At 43.8% G+C, this 24,843-nt stretch overlaps 1 protein-coding gene across 2 annotated transcripts in view; it reads right to left on the bottom strand.

Moving 5' to 3' along the window:
• kcnn1a (potassium intermediate/small conductance calcium-activated channel, subfamily N, member 1a) overlaps nt 1–24,843 on the bottom strand; it is a 70,931-nt gene that overhangs the window by 28,826 nt on the left and 17,262 nt on the right. Inside the window, exons 1-4 of one of the 2 annotated variants that reach the window (XM_088621972.1) lie at nt 21,926–22,249; nt 14,880–15,329; nt 7,937–8,032; nt 4,827–5,245 (exon numbers count right to left, since the gene is read on the bottom strand). In XM_088621972.1, coding sequence (XP_088478098.1) covers nt 4,827–5,245; nt 7,937–8,032; nt 14,880–15,245 — 881 coding nt within the window. In that variant the 5' untranslated portion in view covers nt 15,246–15,329; nt 21,926–22,249. Of the gene's footprint in view, nt 1–4,826; nt 5,246–7,936; nt 8,033–14,879; nt 15,330–21,925; nt 22,250–24,843 lie in introns of those variants that run through there. The other variant, XM_088621971.1, reaches the window with a different exon arrangement.

Genomic DNA, 24,843 nt, shown 5'->3' with positions numbered 1-24,843 from the left:
TCTTGGAACTTAATTGACTTGTTAGGCCTTCGAACCTCTCAGGGTGTTGTGCTTACACTCAACAACCATGTGCTCCTCTAAGCAGCTGACTGAGGATCAGAAAATAAAGATAATTGACTCTTACAAAGCAGGGGAAGGCTATAAAAAGATATCTAAACGCTTCCTGCTTCCAATTTCCACTGTCTGAAATGTCATTAAGAAATGGAAGTTAAGGGGAACTGTTGAAGTCAAGACACGATCTGGAAGACCAAGAAAAATCTCAGATAGAACTGCTCGTAGACTGCTCAGGAATGCAAAGCAAAACCCCCATATCACTGCAAAGGACCTACAGGACCTGCAGCTAAGGGAAGGCTTAGCTGACACGGGAGTAGTGGTGCACTGGCCCACTTGCACAAACATGATCTGCATGGAAGAGTCATCAGAAGGAAGCCTTACCTGCCATCTCACCACAAAAGTCAATGTCTGAAGCATGCAACACAACACTTAGATAAGCCAGAGGCGTTCTGGAACCAAGTGCTGTGGTCTGATGAAGTAAAAATGGAACTCTTTGGCTACAACCACCAAAGGTATGTTTGGAAAAAAAAAGGAGAAGCATTTGAGGAAAAGAACACCTTGCCAACTATTAAGCATGGGGGTGGATCTGTTATGCTTTGGGGTTGTGTGGCAGCCAGTGGCACAGGAAATATTGTGCAGGTAGAGGGAAGAATGCATTCTATTATCAACACATTCTGGAAGCTAATGTCCCACAGTCAGTGAAGAAACTGAAGCTGAAAAGAGGTTGGATATTACAACAAGACAATGATCTAAAACATACCTCAAAATCAATCATGAACTACTTCAAGAAATGAAAGATTAAGGTTTTTCGAGTAGCCTTCACAGTCCCCAGACTTGAATATTATTGAATATCTGTGGGCAGATCTCAAACATGCAGTGCATGCAAGACGACCTAAGAATATTTCTGAACTAGAAGCGTTCTGCAAGGAAGAGTGGGAAAAAAATTCCTAAAGCAAGAATAGAAAGACTGTTAGCTGCAACAGGAAAAGTTTGGAGGCTGTGAGGGGGTGTTACTAAGAACTGACTGATAGGGTGCCGAAACGTTTGCACATTTACTGTTTATTTTTTTTCAATCTGCTAAATTCAGCAAATAGTACCTGTGCATTAAAATTTGCAGAAATATGTCAAGTTTCCGTTTGTTCGCTGCTGAGGCTGTGTTAACTTCTTTTCAATTAGAAAATCAACAAAACATGTCATTTGGCCAGGGGTGCCCAAACTTTTTCATACAACTGTATCTCCAGACTCTGGCTGCCTAGCACTGGATCCCTACCAAACGTGCCTTGAATTTTCCCTTTCCTGGGCCAGGATTCCTGAGATTCCATTCGCGTCTAATCGCACACATCGTTGTTGGGAGATTCATCTCAGCATCTTGAGTGGGAGATTACAGTGGAGTGCAGTGGCCTATTGAAAACATGAGAGTGCTGTTGAACAGGCAGCTCTTCCCAAAGATGAAGAGTGACAAACAGGAAGGCTGTTTCAGTGTTTACCCACAGTGATGCACTACACCAATCCTCTTCTGTCAATCTGGGTTAAGACCTCCCCTTCACCGGTCTCTCTGTGCACTGAGCCTGTCCTACAGCGAAACACTCCATCCCTCTTTAGAAGTTCATTACTGCAGGGCCTGTCATTCGAAAAAGCCTACTTTATCACAGTAGGAATAAACAAATGAGACCTCATGTTTCATCCCCCTGTACCTGTTCACCCTTTCATTCTTTTCTTTTGTTTCAATCCTCCAGCTGTACTTTCTTGCCTTAAGTAAATCATGCTACAGTATATTAAACAAATGAAATCCATCTACGATGTCTATCGGACAGTTACTGGGTCACCTCTCCCTGATATCTAAACAGCATTTTTAAGTATATATCACAAGCTTCCACAAGCGACAAAATCCTTTACGTCTCGAAATCGGCTTTTTCTGAAAAAAAAAAACAACCCATTCTAGCAGTGTGACTTCCTCCATTATTTGCTGCAGAAAAAACCCCCGATATGCATTCCACCTCTTCGATCAGGTTAAACAACATAATATGATTAACAGCAGAGTGCTGGACTGGTCGTCACAGGGAAGGAAAGGTCAGAGGGAATGCAACACATATTAAAACTGGCACAAAGCAAGGAGACTGTAACTCAGGAGGCCTTAAAAGGAGATCTTTAAATAGTCAGCACTGTTAGGATTTATAATTACTGTGTGAACGCTGCTTCTTAAAAAAAGCTCTATCCTCGAGCAGTGCCTGTGAAGGTGGCATCAAGGAACTGCTCTGTTCTACACGGCCCCCTCCCCCCAGGACTGACTGACGTAGAGCCGCTCGGTTCAAAGTGCTGCGCGGATTCTGACATTTACGAGTTTGAGCGACTGCGGCCTAAATAACATCTCCGTGTCTGTCTCGCTCACGATGTTGCCATATTTACACTGCTTTGGGGAAGGAGCCCTAGTCCCTGTCGTCTGCTGTTGTCTCTGAGTGGCTTTGAGTTTTCCATATGACTGCGCCCTTTTCGTCCCCCCCCCCGTTAGGAAAGGTGAGAGAGGTTTTTGCATTTCGTTTTGGAATTGATTTGTTTTTGCATTTTAGAGGCCCCACCCCCTCAGAGCTGCAGTGGCGCCAGCTCAGTGCACAATGATGGCTCTCCGCGGCTAGGAACGAGGACTCACATGGTATCCCTATGGAGCAGCATAGTGGGGAAATAGAAAGCACAACAGTGAGTTATAGACACACAGGTTAGAACGCGATGGACTGTTACCAAGAAGGTTATCCCCGTCCTCCCAGCATGCACTGTGGCTAACGGGAGTTGGGCAGAGAGGGGGAAGAGGGGAGGGTGAGGTACTTCCCAAAGAATCCTTACAAATAAAAGACAATTCTGCTCCTGTCTCCCTCGTACCCTTAAACAGGGCTGGCATCACACCTTGTGCATTGTGCCACTGTCTCGTATCCCCTCTCCTCTCTGTGAGAAAGGCTGAGACACAACAGACACAGACCGAATCCCTACTGCAGGTGCTCTCCAAACACCTGAAGAAGCTGTTCACAGCAGCTGCTCATTTCATCCGCATTTTCCCATTCCATTGTCTCTTACTTTCTGCATGTCTTAAAGATGTGATGAGTAATGCATCACTCTTCCTACTCATTCTGCCGTTCATTTTCCTTTCTACCAAACTCGTCCAGCCACAATTCATGCAACACTTGCTGTAAAGGGCAAGCTAAGTGCTGTGCCATGCCCATTGGCACCCACAGCTACCAACACTATCTCTTGGCCTAAGCAGAAAGAGCTTCTAAAATGTGTTTGCAATTGAAACCACCTTTCTGTGTGCAAACAGTACCATTTTAACATAAACTGACAAGATGAGCAAGCAGGTAGCGATAGAATATCCATGTTCTGGCTCAGCTCAAGAAACCTTTGTCTTGCTCTTCTTTGTTCCTTTACCAAATCCTTAGGTTAGGTAGTTGGTGAGTGAAGAACCACTCCTTCTCTGGCTGCTTCTGCATAGTCATCAGTGTGTTGGAAAGAGGAAATAGGGGTTAGAGAGAGAGAGTGAGGCAGAGCTTTTTGGGACTGGGATAGCTAGAAACCAGTGTGGTGTGTGTGCAGAAAACAGAGAGCTGTCCAAACGCATAGACAGTCACAGGAAGAATGCCTAACTGGCTGACTTGACCCCACACTCCTTGTTAGTTTCTCAAAACCCTGGATCCTTCTTGAAACACTGTTCTCAGTAGAGTGAGATATAGTGTTCGAAATAGCTTACTGCATGCTTCCAATTAAACCCTCAAACCTGGGACAAATATCAGCCTCCTTACTTCCCTAGAGTAATTAATATAGGTACAGGGTACCAAAGAGAAACTATGGACAGGTGGACAGGACAGGTTAATAACCAATGTAAACCTATGTTTGTGAAAAACAGGTGCATCAGTTCTTGCAGAAAAGTGTCACCTGGAAGGCGGAGGATATGCTCTTTTGAAGGGCTCTGCAGTTTATCAAAACACCTCCATCCCTTTCAGAGAGGGTAACTTCAAACACACACACACCTGAAGTCTATTAAGTGCTAAAGACACACATAACTCTGAGAACACAGCAGTCTGCAACTTTTCTATTCTTGGCTAAAAGTTATTGGTGAAAAGTCAACACTGTTAGTTGCAATATGATAGCAAAGTTGTAAGTGTTTGAAGTTGAGGAGGACAAAGACAGGCCCTGCTTTGATAAATACACCAGCCTCCATTATACAGCCAGGAGGGGGCAGAAAAGCAGGTTTGATTCTGATTTGCTTTGAATAGTACAGAAGACATCTTGGCAAGACATTCCAAAAGTCATTTGATTCTCGCATGCGTCTGGTTTCTAAGACTTCCTACGGGTCATTTGTTTTAGAAGGCAAAGTATTCTGTTTTTTTTTCTCTTTTTCATTAAATTAATGAAGAAAAGAAAACCAAGGACGGCAATTTTGCTTCTCTGTGATGCAGCTCTACAGGGGACAACATGTGTTTTACTTCTTAATCTCAGTCTCCAGAACAAACCTCTTGAGATGCATTATCTCATGTCTTGAGGTTGTCCTTGAGAAGCTGTAGGCATGAGCAACTGCTCTGCACAAAACTACACATATCAGGAGAATAATATACTCAGTAACTAGATTTGAAATGGCTTTCTAGGGTTTGTGGATCTAAATTACATGAAGGGATGAGCTTCAACAGCTTTGCAATGCCTGGCATTAAAGGAGAACCTTAAGTTAAGGGGGGGCTTGTCCCAGAGATGCAATGTGGAGTGGAGTGGAGTTGAGAGCCGGAGGGTCATACCTCTCGCAGACCCGCACAGTCCAGGCTGCGATGATCCAGGAGGAGATGCTGAACACGAGGAGCACGGTCCCGGGGCAGATGGTCATGAGGGTCTTCATGACGAAGCGGGTGTTGAAGTTGATCTTGTTGAGGGCGCCGATGCTGCGCGAGGAGGCGTCGGTGAACAGCTTGCTGTGCAGCAGCATGACGCGGCCGATCAGGTAGAGCCGCAGGAACATGGGGATGGAGAGGATGATGTCCACGTCGGCGTTGGCCACCGAGGGGGTGTAGGTGAAGGCCAGCCGGGCCGTCCAGGTGAAGACGTACTGGCCTGGGATGGGGTGGATGGCGCACACCAGCAGCTCCAGCATGATGAAGAAGATGCGCTCGTATGTCATGGCTATCCTCCAGTCATCTGCCCCGTTGTCCACCATGAACAACTGACAAGGCGGAGAGCAAAGTTACCTTTCACCAAAGGACTCGGGCGACAACCTCTGTAGTTTCCTGGCCTTGCAGATCTTACATGCTGTGGATCCTACTGCTTTGTGCAGCTTTCCCAGGAGATTTTCCCTAATTTTCAAAGGTCAGTGCTTTTGCAGAAAAACAGTCCAGAAAAACAATTCAGAGAGTTTGGTGGAAGCAGATCAGGTCAATGGTGAAACAGGCAAAATGATACACAGAAGACTTGCTCGACCCCTGTGATGCAGTATTACTCTGTAGTCAAAGCTGTTTTTATAGCCACACTTACTGACATAATACTGGATTCTTAAAAGTGCTAGAAGATATTCCTCCCCTCCCTGTACTGAATCACACCTACAGGTCTGTGTTTTGTTTTGATTACAACTGCCGCATGTCTGCAGCAGAGCGCAAAGGCATTTCTAGTTTCAGCAGGAAAGAAAAATTAAAGCGTTGCACAAAGAGGTATGATAAAATACAGAAAAATTGGAGATGCAACTAGAACTCAAAAGTTTAAAATGTGGTGGTGGTGAGTTACACTAACACACTTGCTTTCAAAAGCATTTTGCTTAAAAAATGGTGAAAATGCCTCCTAGCACTGTGGATTGTCTTCCTTAATTTATTTGTATTGATTTTGACATTTTCATCTCTTGTTGCAGTCATTTTCTATTCATTTTGTGAAGCAACGCAAAGTATAAATTGATCGAAATTTAAATGCTCTATAAATAAAGCATGAAAATACAAATTAATTACAGTTAAATATGCATTAAACGCTAAGTAAAACAAGAAAATCAAGCATTAGGCTTATATTAGATACACCCAGACTAATTAGAGCACAAAATTAAAAAAAATCAAAAGACCATTTACGTATCATTTATAAGTGATAATTCATGAAAGATCATCACCAGATAACAATGGTAATTAGTTAACAATTCTGTGCTTAATGTGGTCATCAATCATTCTGTTTTCAGCGGGAGACACTGATCAACTCAATATCATCCATGTTTGATGCTATTACGACAGAATTTTGAAAGTATTATGAAAGAATTAAGCATGATGAAATGCAGTAACTGGATTCAAGAGAGAAAAGTCCTTTGGAAAGAAAGAGGAAAGTTAATCTCAAACACTTTTAAGCATAAACTACCAATAACCTGAGCTGAATTGGAGCGACTCTTTTTTCTCTTAATAAATCTAGAATTGACATTTACTATTCGTATACTTCTTATTTTCATTGTCCCTTCATCGAGGTGTGCCAGTTCTTACCTCAGACTCATCTCACCAGTGCAACTCCTCTATTAACCCAGACCAGATCTTCCTCCGAAACGTGCACTTCACAGCCAGAGCAAGAGCTAGGGCAGAGCTAGGACTTGATCATTCCTAAAGTATCCTTAATTGCTTAATTGACCTAGGTGTTGCAGCTCATGTTAATAGCTAGGGAACAAAGACAAGCCAAGCTTGCCTAACTCTGATCTAGGGCAGTGGATGAAGATGCCATATACAGTACGTCTCACCAATCACCCAAGCACTGTGGCCCATGCAAGCTCTGCACTGCAGCTGGGAGAATCATGGCTACGGATGGTCAATGCCACAGCCCAGGAGTAACCTAAACTAACCGAATCCCAGGGATCGGTTCGGGATCCCATTGAATCCCATCACAGATTCAATCTCGTCAACTGTGACAGTGATTTCTCAAAAGATGGCACCTCCAGGCAGTGCTGGGATTAGTCTGGCATTTCCCGAGTCTTTCCAGCAAGCAGCGACTCCTGAGGCTCATAACGACATCACTGGGAGACACGCTGCTCTCACGGCAACGCGCCCAAAGACGAACGGGTCTACAGAGGGGTGTCTCAGAGGTGAGTGTCCTCATGTCTCATTCTCTCCTAGCTTTACTGAAGACCTACATTTTATCTCTACAAAAAAACATGGACAATTCCAAGTTGGGTGGGTATTTCATTAAAATGAGTCATCTCTCGACTAAAGTAGTCAAGCTGCTGACCGAAGGAACGTCTTTAGAGAATGAAGCACAGGGGAGCCCCAAAGGGCCCATGTGGTCATGTGGTTAATTTTCAAGCTCAGGAGAGACCAGCCTCGGAAGGAGTTACCAGATTCATTTTAAATTTTGTTCACCAGTCCAAAATCATGTTTTCATCTTACACGATAAAAATGTTTTGCTACCGCAGATATAAGCAGAATTAAATAAATGACCTTTCAAAAAATCCATGGCACTGATGGTGTATTTCTAGAATTCCTTATCAGCCCTAATGAAGATGCTTCTGAAGATGAAGAGACTGAAAAAGGTGGTGATTTATTAACATGCATTTTTATTTTCGTAACGTTTTTAGTGGGCAGAGTTTTGTGAAGGGTGCTTACTTTGAAAGGCACTATATGCAATCAAGTCATGGATGACATCTACCTCTTTGGTTATACTGACTGTACAAAATTCTTAATATCAAATAGGATGCGGATTAGGGGGGATAAACGTGAGATTTCAAATAATTGCATAGATATAAATAAAAATACACCTGTTCTGGTTAGTAATAAATCTATGAAAGAAGCAAGAAAATGTGGCTTAAAAATCAGCTACCATTCACCCTTTTAATTTCCTTTGCCTGTTTAGACCTTAACCCCCAACCCCTCCTCATCTGATTTCCACAGTAACAAAGAGCTTGACTCACCTGGATTTCTCTGGCATGGTACATTATAATGAGACCAAGCAATATAACAGTGGAAAGGCTGATAAGGCATTTCAGTGCAAATGAATACGAAGACTCCTGAAAGAAAAAAAAGGAAGAAAAAAAAGATTAAGCTATAGTGGTACTGCTCTCACCAAGCTGGCAAAACCAGACTACAAAGCTGGCTGGAGTAGAGCCATTCGATACTAAGGGTTGCTGAATGAACCAGATTTGTTTCTCTTTTTAAAGGCGGTCTCAGAAGACAAAATCTTTGCATTTGGATTTTTGTCTTGTCTTTGCATTTCTTCCCCTCCTCTCTTCGCCCGAGATAAACATCGTGGAGCTCTCTGTGTGAAATGAAGCCCAATTTTATGGAGAAAAATTTTATGTGAAAAACTACCTTACAGGACAGGGCCCACAGCCCCAGTCTCCCCATATACTATGGCAGAGTGCATCAACTAATATTCCCAGCTCAGAAGGACCACATAACCCCCAGCTTGAGATGTAACCTACATTAGAAGTCAATTAAACCCTATTCATCGTCAGGTGGGTGCAATCCCACCATGAACATCTTACGATGTTGCACAGAAAGGACAAGGTATTAAGGAGTTCCATTACGCTGAACATTACATCAAACTGATGTCGTCCGATTCTAGTTCCCTTCAACCTGTTTGTCAACTGAAAGGGAATTGATATTGATAGGACCCCGGTGTCCTGGCCAAAATTTCCAATTGGCCCTTACCAATCATGGCCTCCTAATAATCCCCCTCTATGAATTGGCTACATTACTCTGCTCTCCTCCCCCACTGATAGCTGATGTGTGGTGAGCGTTCTGGCACACTATGGCTGCCGTCGCATCATCCAGGTGGATGCTACACATTGGTGGTGGTGGAGGGGAGTCCCCATTACCTGTAAAGCGCTTTGAGTGGAGTGTCCAGAAAAGCGCTATATAAGTGTAAGCAATTATTATTATTATTATTATTATATAGTTGTCCCTCTAACATTAGATCTCTGAGCAACAATCATTTTGTTTAAGATGCAATCCAAGGCTGTACTGAGTTCGGTTCATGTACAGTACTTACTAATAAACTGCACGAGGGAAAAGAAATCCCATTGCAAGTCGTACACAGTGGAAGTCAATCAGGGCCAATTTGGATAGATTATTAATATACCTCCAGTTAGTATTTACTGTGATTGCAATCTGATGAATCCTTTACGGTATCTGTTGACAGTCAGCATAAAAAAACAACAGCTGAGCCAGAAACAACACTAACCATCGAGAAACGAGAGAACAGGGATGCCCCTATGGAAACTTGCCTCTTGATGTTAGTGATCTAAAGCTTTGATGGCAGATAATTGCTACAAACACTCTAAAAAACAACCGAATAAAAAAGCTTCTGTGCATGGGACCAGTCTCACAGAGCAAATATTGATCTTGAAAGCAAAAACTTGGCAGCGGTAAGTAGCCTTGAGTGTAAGCGACCACAGTGCTGTCCTCAGGGGTTGAAGGACCCAGAGAGGCAGAAACGGCAGCCGTCTGGCAGACCAGAACAGTGAAATCTATCTAGTCCACAAACGTGCAGCACTGCTCACCAGTGGCGAGGTTTCCATTAATTAACGAGACGCTGAACACAGAAAGGGATTAATCACTTTTCAATCTGTGCAGCTAATAATGGTTCAAAAAAGGGAGATGAGTAAAAGAAGTTAAACAGGAGGCTGCATGAGAAAGACTGGCATTGCTGTAGTCCACAGAATGACTATACTCACTGTATTTCTCTGTAGCTTTACCTACAGGGTGATCCGTGCTCAGCTCAAGAATAGCCGAGGACTGACTTGGTCAGGGTTCCATAGGGGAGAAATGATTCCTTATGCTCACTTAGGGATGCCGGGACTTTAATAATAAAGGTATGCTCGTTCAGAGCTCTGCGCGACAGGCCCCTCTCTCCTTGTCGGAGTGGTTGCCTGCACCCTGGAGCAGGGGGAGAGCTCACAGCCGTAGCCCAGGTGCACGGAGGAGAGGGAGGCGGACAGGCGCTCCGCAACACTGCGCCGAGCCATGGAACAGCGCAGCGAAGGGAAACAGCAGAGCAGAGGCCCCTGCAAAAGCCTGTAAAAGACACCGACTGCTAATGCCTTAAAGACCCACATTTATCTTCTAAACGCTATCCCTCCTGGGACCTGTTCGGCTTCTCATTTCCATTATGGAGAACGTACTGTATGCAGCGATGATAAATTGGCACACAGACGCCAGCGCTGAAGCACGAGCACGGGCCATGTATCATTTTAACTTTTAGATCTGGGTCCCCGACAGTAATGAGGTAGGGAGGGCCTGAGGGAGGGGCGGGAGGGGGGACTTAGCGTCTGTCTCCCACACTCTTTTAAAGTACAGTGACTCCTGAACAGTGCTTCTTCTTGCAGTTTCTCCATGCACAGCTCTCTGAACCAATTTCAATTAATGCTGCTCATTGGCAAATCAAAGCGAGCATTCTTGCATCACAGTGTAAGATCTGAAGGTGCTCACAACATCGGCCCCCAAGCTGCCGAGAGCCGGGCAGGATTGATGTGGTGCCCACTGCAATCTAGTACAGCGCATGACAGCTGGGGCCCTCAAAACCTGAAGCCGATTAAATAACTTAAAGGCTCGGTCGAGCCCAGAAAGCGATCCTTTCAAAAGCTGTTGTACAAGGGGACAATTTACAACACTGAAACACCACCTGTCCGTCAACGTGCTAGAGGTGATGACCTCACAGTCACTGGGTTTCCCACAGATGGGAGGTCTTTGTTTGAAAGAGCCTCTTCATTGTTTTGTTACGTATTTAAGGGACGTTGGAACCTAACAGTGATACTCACTCCTGGTCCTGTAGGGTCAAATCAGGTCTTTAAGACCATGACCAGGTGAATGACCCCTGACTGGCACAGCCCTCACAGAATAACAAATTCTGCTACAGCTTGTAAAGTACTGAAATAAGAACTAAGGTTAAATAAGACAGCTAACTTGGAAATAAATACAAATCAGGCGCCAAGATCTTTGGCGCAACTTTATCACTGAGGTAGAATTGGGGCCATATTAATTGTTGATATAATTAAAACACTCAACAGCTTACAAATGTCTCCAAAGTTTAGTTTGTGCCAATTCACACAATTAAGAATTAAGTAAAATCAGAATTAGTACGATCAAAGCCTCTCCTTTCCCCCGGCTTGCCTGAAAACAACAGGATCGTTTCTCAGATTTCTCATGCTTTCTGTTAACTTCAATGATTTCACTACATCCTTTTATAGCCATCAAAACGCTTCCGTACACTAAAGACCGCTGATCTCAAAACACATTTTGTCAGTCTAACTCAGGCTGAACTGTTTAAATAAAATTGATGCCAGTTTCTTTGGAAGGGCAACTCTGTTAAGTGCCACACCAAGTTCAGGACAAGGTGAAGTTTGGCAGCTTTCAAAGACAGCTGATCCCGTGCTAAAGTGCTTAAAGGGCTATACTGTATTTAGAAAGCTTTAAGGCAACCAATTCTACCACGAATAAATCAAAATTCCAGTGCCCTATTGCTCTTTCCAAAGAAGTTTTTGAAAACTAAAGAGACATAAAAAGTTCATTATTATTTTTCAATCAGTTTTGGATTAGATTTCAAAGAACATGCATTTCATCCTGGAAAGAACAGGCCTATTTCTATAAAACTGCTTCAGCAGTATAGTAAGAAGCAGTCTGTAAAGAACTTTAGCACTTGAGATTGGGTGCCTATGATAGGGTCAAAGGCAACTAATTAACATGTTCAAGTAGGGAGCTGTGTCAGCATGCGTAGGCTGGAAAGGTTTATTCCCCGCTGAAAAGAGAAGAAAAGAAACAACGTTTCAGCTGTGGAGCCTTCTTCAGGTGACATTTGACACTTGACACCTGAAGAAGCTTGAGACCTGATGAAGACTCCACGGCCGAAACATTGTGTTTCTTTTCTTCTCTTTTCAGCAGGGAATAAACCTTTGCTTGTTTCAATTAATAAACGTGGCTCATTTGGTCTGGAAGCACTGTCTAAAACTGACTCAAAGTGAATATTGCAGCTTCTGGCTAGTTCTTCAGAAAAACAATTGAGAAAGTCAAATAAAATCAAATAAACACAGAGCCATGAGAAAATGCCACATACAGTATATATGCACGTTAGCAGGGTGCGCTACACCCACAAAGCCAAGTCTGCCACCCACAATCACAGCAGAGTGATTATTCTGTGAACGGGTCGTCTGAGAGTTCAGTTCCTGCCTGGCCATGAGATTACAGCCATGGTAATACCGCAGTGGCAGCAACGCACTCTGGAGGGCAGTGACATGTCCCAGACGGGCTTATAATTGCCTGTGCAGGAGCTCCAGCTGCAGAGATCCTGCTAGACGTTGGCAGCACGCATGCTGTAGTCACTGGTGTGAGAAATGTTATTCTGCAGAGGCTATTAAATTAACCCCTAGTTGGCTCTCTGGAGACTGCAGGCCTCTGTCAGAAATCTGCAACAGCAAAGAGGGTACATTTCACTGATAATCGGGCCACTGGAACATTTTATACATGACAGAAACTGCAGTCCAAATCACAGCTGTTAGAGTTAGGAGCCTGTATTGCTTTTCTGGCATTTATTTATTTTATGCTTAGATTTTAACTCCCTAAGTGTCAGTAAGCAGCCTCACTAAGTTGAGGAGTAAGGTTATTTTACACAGATATTGTTACAGCCAGTAGCTACTGTATCACCCTGCAGCTCACAGCTGGCAGCCCACTGGAGCTCAGCAGGTGTGAGCCTGGCCAGTTCCTAGATGGGAGACCCCCTGGGAAAACAAAGGCTGCTGCTGGAAGAGGTGTTAGTGGGGCCAGTAGGGGGCGCTCATCCTGTGGTCTGTGTGGGTCCTAATGCCCCAATACAGTGATGGGCACACTGCACTGTAAAACGCTGTCCTTTGGATGAGACATAAAACCGAGCTCCTGACTCTCTGTGGTCATTAAAAATCCCAGGGGTTTCTTGAAAAGAGTAAGAATGTTACCCCAGTGTCCTGGCCAAATGTCTCACAGGCCTTCACCAATCATGGCCTCCTAATAATCCCCATCTCTGAACTGGCTTCATCACTCTTCTCTCCTCCCCACTGAGAGCTGGTGTGTGGGGAGTGTTCTGGTGCACTATGGCTGCCCTTGCATCATCCAGGTGGGGCTGCACACGGGTGGTGGTGGAGGGGATCCCCATCACCTGTAAAGTGCTTTGAGTGGAGTGTCAGAAGTCAGAAAAGAGCTATATTAGTGTAAGTGTAATTATTGTGAAGGAATTATTCTCTGTCAGCTGATCTAAAATGTTTGTCAGCCACAAAGTTCATTGCAGTTTTCTGCTTTTTATTTACTGTTTTTTCCCCCCACTAACCTGAGCCTTTGCTTGGCTGATCAACTGACGCTTGCAGATCCCTTGTGGAAAGAAATTGAGTAAGCCTATTTATTCACCTGTCAGTACCCGGTGGGGGTGGGGGGTGTCAGTGAGACCTAGGCTTTTGCGCTCAGCATTGTTGGCCTCAATGAAGGTTTGCATCTAGTCTCTCTCATTGAAAGGGTGCTCAAAGTTCCATTTGATCACAGGCAGGGAAGAACATTCACAAGATCACTTCATTAAAACTCCTCACCTCACACGTTAAATAAGTGAACAGACTCATGGGGCATAATGAGCAATCTTACTCACGCCAACTGGTGTACAGAGAAGCACCTGTCCTTAACTCACAATGCAGATTACTCCACAGACAGCCTGGCATAGCTCCACAGGAAAACCCTCTGGCAGGGCGCAGTAGTAGTGACAGGATCTAGACTCGGGACAGGATCTGACCTAGGAGGATTGTGAATTCAAATCCTACCTGTGTGAATACACCTGCAGCAGGTCTGGGTTTTTAAAAATGAATTGGAGAAGAGGGGTTTCAGTGTAAACCTTCTTCACTGCCAACTGTGAAACAACAGTATACAAGATAAGACTGGCTGGAGATAAGAGGCATCTTCCTTTTCAGTTAGTTAGATGCACTCCAGCTAGTTTATTCTGTTGTATTATGTGTCCCTATCGATTGTTTAGGCTGTATGGATGATCAAGTCCTTTTTTCTGCCTCAGAACTATGTAAACCCACCACAGATAAAAACTAGGGACTCTACCATATTAAGTGTTTTTAAATCAAGACTTAAGACTTTTTCAGAAATACTTCTCCAGTATTTGCTTTGCTTTTATATGTGGTTTTGTAATCTTCATTTTAGTTTTTATTGTAACATGTGCTTTTTTAAGGGAGGCATGGTGGCACAGTGCTTGGGCCCTGGGTTCAGCTGTGGACCAAGGGTGTCTGCATGGAGTTTGCATGTTCTCCCCGTGTGGGTGTTTGTATGGGGTTCCTCTGGGTGCTCCAGTTTCCTCCCACAGTTCACAGATATACTGGCAGGTTAATGGGCTTCTGGGATAACTGGCCCTGATGTGAGTGCATGCATGTCCAGGGTGTACTTGTACCCATTTCTTGCCAGGATAGACACAGGCTCCTCTGCAGCCACAGACTGGAAAAAGCAGTTAGAAAAATGGATGGATGTGTTTTTGAAACTGTTACAAAGTGTTTTGAGACTGCTGTTGTTACAGAGTAGAAAATAAAGTATATTATTAGCAATATCTTCATACTAACACCTCAGTAAAATTAGGACTTGTCACAATATAAAGGTTTATTCCACGCTGAAAAGAGAAGAAAGAAAACACAACGTTTCGGCCACCCGAGGTCACCTGAAGAAGGCCCCATGGCTGAAACGTTGTGTTTTCTTCTCTTTTCAGCATGGAATAAACCAATTTCTTGTTCCTTTGCAGCCTACGCATGCTGACTCAGCTGCCCACCTGAATATATATATAATATATATCACAATATTACTATAATCTCCCCCCCCACCACCAACAACTCCCACTCTGAGACTTCTACTTACCTTAGAGTAAACCCCCCATGATAGTTCGGTTTCTGTCACCATGACGACAATCCCAAACATTCCAAAGATCAAGGCGTAGTCGCTGAGCCGCTTGCGCTTCTCGAAGAGTGCCCGCCGGTGGCCCAACTTGTAGCCGATGTCCTTGTTCTTCTTCTGCGGCGCGTTGCCCCCCTCCCTGGCCAGGCTCTCGCTGGACGCCTTGCTGGGGTCCTCGCCGTTGCCCTTGGAGACCACCACCTCCAGGCCGGAGCTGTGCAGGGTCTGGAGGGGCTGCGTCTCCGAGTCGAGCTCCGCAAGGTTGCGCCGTGATGACCCTAAGCTGCCCAGGGGTCTCACCACACCCCCATTGTACTTGCAGCTGTTCATGGCTATCTCAGGGAATGGGTTACAGGTCTCGGAGAGGGAGGGCTTGGATCCAGCATGGCTTAGCTTCTTGGGCTCAGCATTTACCTGCAAAAGGGCAAACAGGAGCTGTAAAGGAATTCATTTCAGTGGGCCGGATTGTAAGTAAATGTCTGCAGTTAGGATACCTAAGGTTTCACTAGGAATAACAACACCCAAGAATTAAGTATGCTGAAAGGATTATGGACCGTTTTAGTTAAAATGTGGCTGAACCCTCCTGGCCAGACGAGGAGGCTGGGACCCCCCTGCAGAGTGAGTAGTGACCCAGGGTCAGCCGCAGAGGGGGAGGTAGGATGGAGGTGTTAAGCAAAATGACATATGCGAGGGAGAGAAGGGGGATCACATACAGTATTAACAGTGTTTTAGGAGAGGAAATTACGTCAGGGGTGATCACAAAACTGACAGCTGAGTCTGACCGAACTCGACTGTTAGCATCTCTCCCAAACTCCATTAGTTCATGCTTTAACACAGCTTTGAACTCTGGAACTAAAACATACACGTTCAAGTCAGCCAGTGTGGCCAGGCCAAAAGCAGACTCGGAGCTCAGAAAAATTTGTGCCACCTGTCACTTACAGTATGCTCTGTAACATCATCCACATTTTTCTTCTGAAGGTAACAGAACTGTCAGATGTGTGTGCTGACCTGCAGAGCAACCAGTAAACAGCTTTTCTCTGACTTTACACAAAGTATTTCTGTGGCTTTAGCGACGTATCAAGTCAATGAGCTAAATATGGAAGATCTTGGGAATTTTATTTAGCTTTTAAAGCAAACCTAATGTTATGATCCTAAACAGACTATCCAATAACCATCACAATAAAACATTATAAGTATAGCTTATATCACTGCACTATTCAGTTACACTGTTTGGTCTACATGTAGACCAATAAATTATTTTTTTTACCATGTGCCCACAGAGCGGATGGAGCTTTTGACAAAAAAAGACAGGAAATGACAGAGGGAGTTAAACACCCCTCCGGAGCATGGCACTCCTCTGATTGGCCTCACAGCTTTGCGCGATGCTTAATTAGTTCTGGAAGCGGTTTCCACTGCAGCAATCTGTTGGCGTGGATAGTTTAAGAAAAAAAAACACAAACAGAAACAGCAACAGAAATCACAGAGAACTGCCAACAAGGAAAGAGATATTGGCAAGACATCTTTTAAGCCGCGGGTCCCTCTAATGTGATGGCAGGTGATTCAGCAATCTTCCGATTCCAATGGATTTTTCGATTAACCCCAGTGACGTTTCATATACAAATCTGCACACGACAGGCTGAATCAGTCAGGGTGTAGGCATTCTCTGTTCTTTCAGCTGGGGAAAAAATGAACTTTGATTCTTTGAATGAGGCTCTTTAAATGGGATCCTCACCTGCACCACACCAGTCAACCCAAAATACAGGGAGCTGTTGTACACATATAGCACTTAAACTAAAATGTGTTTAAATTTATTTAAACACGAACTGCACAAAATCATTTGTTTAAGTTACTGACTAGAGAGCAAACAAATTTGTTAAAGCATACAAATAATCAGATATACTGAAGGGGCTGATGATGGTCATTTCTAGTGTTTTACAGTGAAATGTCCTATTCCTCATCTTTTGTGCCGTTTTTTGTGTTTGATCATGACACACCAGTACACGTCGCATTTATTCTCTCTTCAATTTACTCAACAGCCTATAATAAATAATGCAACCATTAGGCCTGACTGCTTTCACTTTCACCCTTTCAAAGTGTTTCCCACTAACGAACACTTACGTCATCTCTTAATTCACAAGAACTGATTTAACTGAATTGTGTTCTTCCCCTGACAGCAAAATAACACCTCACGGTCTTTGAAGTGTCTCAGCAAAAGTGTGTTTTTCTGAATTCTGTTGATCCGGGGTTGTCCTATCCTGATGCCGACAGGCAAAAAGAACTTCATCTTTTTAGTCTTTAGCAGAGAAGACAGAGGAGACCTGATACAGGTATGGAAAATCCTCAGTGCTCAAAGCCATTGATGGAGTCGACCCGCCACTTATTTTCAGCATCAGCCCGGAAACCATGGAAGTGCATTTAAAACAGACAAAAGAAGACAGTTCTTTACACAAAGAGTTGTTGGAGTATGGAGCAACAAACCTAACTACACCCTGGTTATGTTCAGGAAATGGCATGAGATAATAGTAGATACTAAAAAAAATAAGCAAAAATGAGTCAGATGTCCCCCCTCTTGTTTGGCAATATTCACGTTTTTTTATATTCCTTTTAACAGTGTGAAGCCCATATTGGTATTAATAAAGACTGCAGCTGCCAGAACAGAAGAGGGACAACTCATTTCCTTGCCTGCTGAAACAACCTGCCTTATCTCTGTCGTGAATCGGGAAGACACATGCTGTTGGCCACTAACCGAGAGGTGGCACACAGAACTAACGAGAGAGAAAAAAATGGAAGGGACCAATAGCTCAACAATATTGATCATTAGATTTCACTCATTTTCCGTCTCAATAAGCAGCACAGCATGCTTCTCCAGGACACAAGTTTCCTCTCGTTTCCTCAAGAAGCCCCTCCTTCTCTTATACATTCAAACACACTCTTCATGGGCTGTTACACAAGAACTAAAGGTTAACAGCAGCTTTAGAATGTACATCACTACAACTCTCTCAGTATTCTGGAGAATAAAATGAGGTTACTTTCACTGAAAGGTTTTTCCTCAAGAAATCCTGTAAACCAATATTTGGCTAAATACACACTCCACACCACGTCTGTGTGGAACGATGATATCTGCAATGGCTGTTATTCACACGGCCACAATCCACCAGAAACATAAAGGCTGGCCCTTTGATACAGACACACTGGGAACTTGAGGTTGAGAAAGGCCTGTTAATATGGACATCCACACACATCCAGGAGTCGACTTCTTGACTTCCGCTTTCTAACATAAAGAACTCTGAATTCCTGACTGTGCTTATCTATTCTTTCGACACAAATATCAAAAAACAATCCTAATCAGAACATGTCTGCTTTTAATGTCTCACAAGAACCAAACGATATAGGAATGGAACCCACGTGAATTTGTGAGTAAGTTGGAGCCACTGTTTGACCAAGTGGTGAGTGAACTGACATTCTACTGATCTCCACTACAGTATGCACAATTTTGGAAAGAACCTCCTAGAAAAAGGCTCAAACACCCAAACAAAGAAGAAAGAAAAATTAAATCCTTTGTGTTGATAACTTTCTTTTCAGAGCTCTGCTGAATCAAAAGTTGCCATCCCATGAAAATGTACTATCCATGCCTGGGGGTTAATTTATATTTGTTTGAGCTGATTTACCATTCTGGCAGGAGCGACACTGCAAGCAAGAGATATAATGACGTTTATATCTTTGTTACACAATGAGGTAGCTAAGAAAAGTGAATTCAAATGCTGAACAAAATGGAGCAGCCACAGTATTAACAGCACAGCACTGACTGACTGGAGAGCCACTTGCCAGACAAATCAGGCCGACACTTTTCAAGGCCTACAAGAACAACATGGAGTTGCCCAGGTGTGCCTACATGGTCAACCATCATGCAATCATGCTTAACAGCAATCAAGTCCACAACAGACAAGCTAAACCCCCCAAACCCATAACCACTACTTTCCACCTTTGATAAGAGAAGAGCCAAGTCATCTTCTGTGACATGGACCTCCCATGACCTTCCAGAAAGAAGGCCTCATTCCTTCACCACAACTCCACAAACCCCTATGGGACATTTATAACATCTAGGAAAACCACTGCTTAAAGTTCATATTTATAGTTGTGCATGGATGACATTTCATTTCTTGCACAATTTTGATGAAGTCTGGAAAACCAAACGGAGTTCACAAGAAGGTCAGCACACATCCACCTTGTGAAAGTTCTGATGCAGACTCTTCCTGGCTCCAATCTTCTGCAAAGCCCATGAATCCTAAACGCATCCATGCAAAACTGTGCCTGATGTTGATACTTGATGCACAAAGGATAAATTCAAAATCTGCCAGTCTACAACCATGGTCACCCAGAGCAGAGGATGGAATACAGATTGACTCAATGTCGGATTAACAAATATGAAGGAAGTATCACAGAGATACTGTGCAACTCCAGATGTAATCACCAGTCTGACTCACCTAATTATAGTCATTGCAGTACATCTACATCACCTATACCAAAGCAGACCACAAGGCCAATATTAAACATTTGATAAATTAAACTGGTTGTATCTAGTATTTCCTACACACTTGACAGTCACGTCCTATGTTATGCTCAGGTAGAGTCTTTACAAATTACCATGACGAAAGCAATAGAGGTTTTCCCAATATGAGACACACTGCTTTACCAATTCCTATTGTTCTTTTTGCTCCTTCTTAGAGTGAATGTGAATTATTGCTCCAGGGTCAGACAACAGTACTGACTGCAGTCAGGCAAAGTGCCAACAGCCAGTATGTGAGCTTCCTCTCGCAACTCTGCATAACACTCTCTGTCCTGACCTGCACACCCCCTCGCCATTGTGTCCTGCATAATCTTTTAACCCATTGTTGAGGTTTATAACTATTTTTCTGTCTTAAGTCTTCTTCATTTGAAGACAGTAGAAGATTTGCTGCTTTGTGCTGAAACAGGAGAGTGATTTATAATTTGTTCTAGTCCTACAAGGGATATAGCTGAGGCAACCACGATTATATCAGCCGAGACTTAAGGGATACAACAACCCCAGGCCTCTGGACCTTGAACAGGATACTGAAATACCCAAGTGTGCCCCTAGTGCCCCATTCAGAACATTTTTGAACAGACTTTTGAAACTAAAACTTCCACTAAGAATTTACTCATTTAACACACACTCATGGGAGTAGGCAAGAATACCCTTAACTATTATGTAGTGATGCACAGTCTCTTCTTCTCAAGTGCAAGACAATGCTCTCTTTGCCAGTCCTTCTGCACTCTAAAGTACAACTTATTATAGCAAGTGTATTATGTGTCCCAATTTAACATGGTTTCCCAATGTTTGAAACAAGCATACTATTAATCATCAGCATTTTCCAGTTACAGTACTTGATTTCTTAGTTATCAAATCATGTTCTTCCAGTTAATCACAATCAATCATAATCCAGCAAGCCACTCAGGAACATCTTGAACTCCATCCCCAGTTTGATCTTGAGATTAAAGAGGTGCCTCTTTGTAGTTGGTCTGGACTTCTTTTGATTTTGTACCTCGGTCTTGAAAGAAAAGTTAAACAATTAAAATTGATCATATCTACGTGGCTCTCAAGGCTAAGAAAAGACCTGCTTGGTTTCTCCTAACTGAGAATGACATGTCTTTCACTCCTGGGATAGCTATGGATGTCCCTCTTCATGCTCTTTTTAGGAACACAAACCCCTTCAACAATAAAGTGACCAGAACTGGACAGAAACATTCTAAATAAGGTTGCTCAGGGGTTTCAAGAATTTCATTTCCACATGTCCCAAACACCAGTCCTGAAGAGCCTCATCTGTTGCTAGCTTTGACTAAACAGGCAGTTACCGTTTTATTGAAAATGAAAATGTCAGGGCCACAGAAATTGGCATGCACCACTCCCAAGAACACAACATTAAATGCAAGCACAGTGCAGATGATATTTACTATTCCTTCATGAATCACATAGCCCAATGGAGTAAGGTAACACATGCTTGAACAAATTTCAGTGCAGGAGCATGTTAAGAGGAAGGAAAGCCAAATGTTTTTTGACTATGGAATTTACTTAGACAGCTGCAATAAATCTTCAATTTTACCTATAAGGACCAGGTCCAATGCAAATTTAGGAAGCTCTCTGTAGCTGTGACAATTAAAGATGCTGACATTGTTCATGAGCTGGTAGACATGGCCTTCCTGTTTCTATTACAATACAGCCTTCTCTGCCTTTATTTGGATGACTTAACAGATGCAGATTGCAGCGTGTGAACTATAAGGAAGAGCAGCACAGCATGAAGCATCAGCCTAGCAAAGCAAACCCAAACAGGTACGAGATGTCAGATCATGGGAATGTAGTTGGTGGTGAGTAATCCATTCCATGCAGTAGTTTTCCACATGGCTACCCGCTCACATGGCAACACAGAGCAACCGCCTCCATTCAGCTAGCTCACATGCAGCCTGGGTGACAAGAGCAACTACCATCTGTACTGTCTGCACCGGCTTGCGTTGCAATGAGCAGAAAACTAGCAGCAGAGCTGTCCAGCGAGGAGCGCTCCACAAGTTTGCCTCCTCCGACAGAGTGACCGGCCACACAGCTACAGTCCATCGCCGGACAATCGGTTGTACCACTTGCTTTGCATCGATTCGTGCAAGCTGCACCTTCCCAGACGGCACAAGTGCCATGCGGCTGTGAAGCATTGCGCCCAAGTGCTGCTAACCTAACCAGTGTGTCCCTCACAGCCTCCCAGAGAACAGGAGAGTGGTCGCCCTTGCATCCCTCCAGAGGGATTCTGAATGCGGCACCGCATCTAGTCTCCGCCAGCAGAGCCCCGGCTTGAAATTGAAAAGCTACGGTGCAGAACAGTTTAAATGAGGCACTGCAGCAGAGCACTTTTTTTTTTCTCCCCTAGCAATGTTCGAGCTTGCAGGATGGCTCAGCTGCCTAGCTCCCTTGACCGCACAAGCACAGAGAGTCTTAAAGGTAAACTTACTGCTGCAGCCAGCCTTCGTCCTCCGAGAGACCCTCCGCTCACCAGAGACTGTCAGGAGACGCAGCTGCACGCAGCCAGGGGGCTGAGGCAGAGGGCGGCTCTTGTGCACAGACTCCAGGAGGCTTGCAGCCAGCACCTCACAGGTAGGAGAAGCAGCACACACAGCCTCTTGTCCACTTTCGCCCAATGACAACCAAAAACGCGGGCACACACATCTACCGGAAAAATGGCACTGCCGTTCAGAAGGGATCGCTTGCAGTGCTCTTCCTCAGACCCCCCCAACCCCCCCCCCACCCCCTCCCGCCCCCTCCCTCTCCACCTCACCCCAAAGCTGACTGGAAACGGGAATCTTTTCCTTCGTGCACGGAGCTCGTGCGTGCCCAGTGTGGACTCGCGCCGCTGCCTGCTGCAGACTCCGCTCGCTCCGAGAGAAGGCGAGGGAGAGAGAAGGAGAGGGAGGGAGGAGAGAGAGGCCCCGAAGGCAGAGAAACAGGCTGCCACTGCAGAGAGAGCTGCAAGCTGTGCTACTCTGTCACACTGCAGAGAGGCTGCAAGATTTTAGAGACAGCCCGGCGAGCACTGGAATCTGGTAGCCTAAAACCAGGCTCGGTGAGAGGGGGAGAAACACAGAGGTGTGGTGTACGAACAGACCGGATTTTTTCAGATACTGGAACACTACCAATCCCCTTTTACATGAGTCTGCCTCATCTCTAAGAATTACAGCGTGCTCATGACACTACTCAATTCAGTAAGTTACCGGGTGAAACAGGAATTTAAACCTAGATACTTATACACACAGCAAACGTAGCCAGATGGATAGTGACCATTTTAAAGATCCACTATTAGCTAGTAATGCAACTTGTAGCTGTCAATATGCCATCACATGACAGTGGCAAAAACTATGGTCAACAGAGACCCTGAAACAAGATTCACTGAAATAAAAAAAAGAAACACTGCGGTATCCTGACAACCACACAGCGATAACTCCGGTATTTTATATGTTTAGATTTTGCAGGTATTGTTTGTTAATTCAGAACAATTTTTTTACTAATACAAAATATACTGTATATACACTATATTACGTATTTTAATCTATTTTACTACTACACTTCTAAACTGAGGAGAAAACAGAGATGAGATAAGACACATGGACAACAGACATTACCATTTTTCAAATTAGGACATAAGCAGAAACACTTTTGCAAGGCCGCTTTGAGGGTTCTGCAAAATTCCTGCTAAAATCAACGCACTCATCTTGTGCACAGTCAAATTAAACACCAGCACACTATGCAGGTCCACATTAGTGTTGGTGGAGAGGAGTCCCCATCACCTGTACAGCACTTTGAGTGGGGTGTCCAGTAAAGTAAGTGTGAGGATTATTATTATTATTATTATTATTATTATTTACTACTACTACTACTACTACTACTACTACTACTGATAAATGCTTGCTGCATGAGGTGTGTGTGTTTTACTCATGCTCATGGTGCTCCAGTTTCCTCCCTCAGTCAAAATACATACTGGTAGGCCGACTGGCTTCAGGAAAGACTGGCCCTCTGTGTGCCCTGTGAAGGACTGGCATTCCAGGAGAGATGGGCCCTGCCTTGTGTCCTCTGGCCTCCCTGCCAATCTGAATTGGAAAAAGCAGTTTGTATATAGATGGATGGAGAATTTTTTGCAACCATATACTCTAGATCTTTTCATCCCACAGAGCTTCACATACAAGACAGGACCCACTTCATCCACTTCTGGATTGAAACTTCCACCTAGTGGTAGCCCCACTATCCAGACAAGAAATAGCTTCACCAACTGAACTTTAAGAAGGCCAGGTTGTAACAAGTCTAGACTAGAATTTAGGTTTTAACACTAGGGTTCACACCTCCAGAGTCTTTAATGATTTGAACCTCAAGGTTTAAAAACCTGAACCTCAATTTAAGAATCAGGATATCTCCATAGGGGTCTGGATTGGAAATTATAGTTCTAAGCCTTGCTTAGCTTCAGAAATCTGATCACTCCACCTCAAAGTTAGTCTGACAGTGCACAGGTTAATTTTCAAACACTAGTGGCTAAACACAATGAAGTGCTGGTACAGCCTGGAGTGGAACTGGATCTGGAATCAATAGATCTTGAGCCGTAGATGCCTGTACTCTGACAATAAGCTGCTTCTTGAAATCCCTTCCCCATTTGCATTTATTTTATGACTTCACATCTTCCCCCTGCTAAACCTTTTTAATTCCTTATACAAGTTGGCAGAAAAATTATATAACAAAACAACTCGTATCTTTACCTCACATCTCATTGTGCAGGACCCACCTCAGGATTCTATTCTAACTATACCTGCACATACAGTACCCAACCATCATTTTAACCTCAATGTTCATTTTTCCAGCTTGCTCTGCAGCTCAAAAGACAGCCTGTGATCATAATGAATTAACATATGAAACAGCCTTATAGCAACAAAGCATGCATCTTTCATATCGAACAACGAGTAATCTGGCAAATATGGGTGACGGACAGTGCATGCCGTGTACTTTTAATTGTTTCACTCATGCAATCTGAGCACAGTTTCGAGCTTGTCACCATCTTCCTTCATTGATACCGTACGTGACTAGATTTAATGCATGCAATTTTCCTCTGCTGTCCTTTGCCGTACACAAAAACAAACTTTAGGTGTCTTCTATATATTGGAATAAGACTGATATAAAATACTCAGTGCCGGTTGCAAAGCTTTTAAAATGAGGCCTCTTGGAGATTTATATTGGTAATTACAAGTTTTTCCAAATAGCACATTGCGTCAGTGTCCTGTCCGGCACAGAGAAGAAAAATAATAAAAATATCAATCTTGCAGAAGATAGTACAAAGCCCCTGAGGAAGACTTTATCTGGCTCTCGTCTTGTTGTAAAGGCAATGCTCTTTGT

Source organism: Lepisosteus platostomus, chromosome 27, assembly GCF_059453375.1.
Source record: "Lepisosteus platostomus isolate fLepPlt1 chromosome 27, fLepPlt1.hap1, whole genome shotgun sequence".
Classification (NCBI taxonomy): Eukaryota; Metazoa; Chordata; class Actinopteri; order Semionotiformes; family Lepisosteidae; genus Lepisosteus; species Lepisosteus platostomus.
The sequence above is the reverse complement of the archived record's forward strand: the minus strand, read 5'-3'. Positions and strand labels throughout refer to the sequence as shown.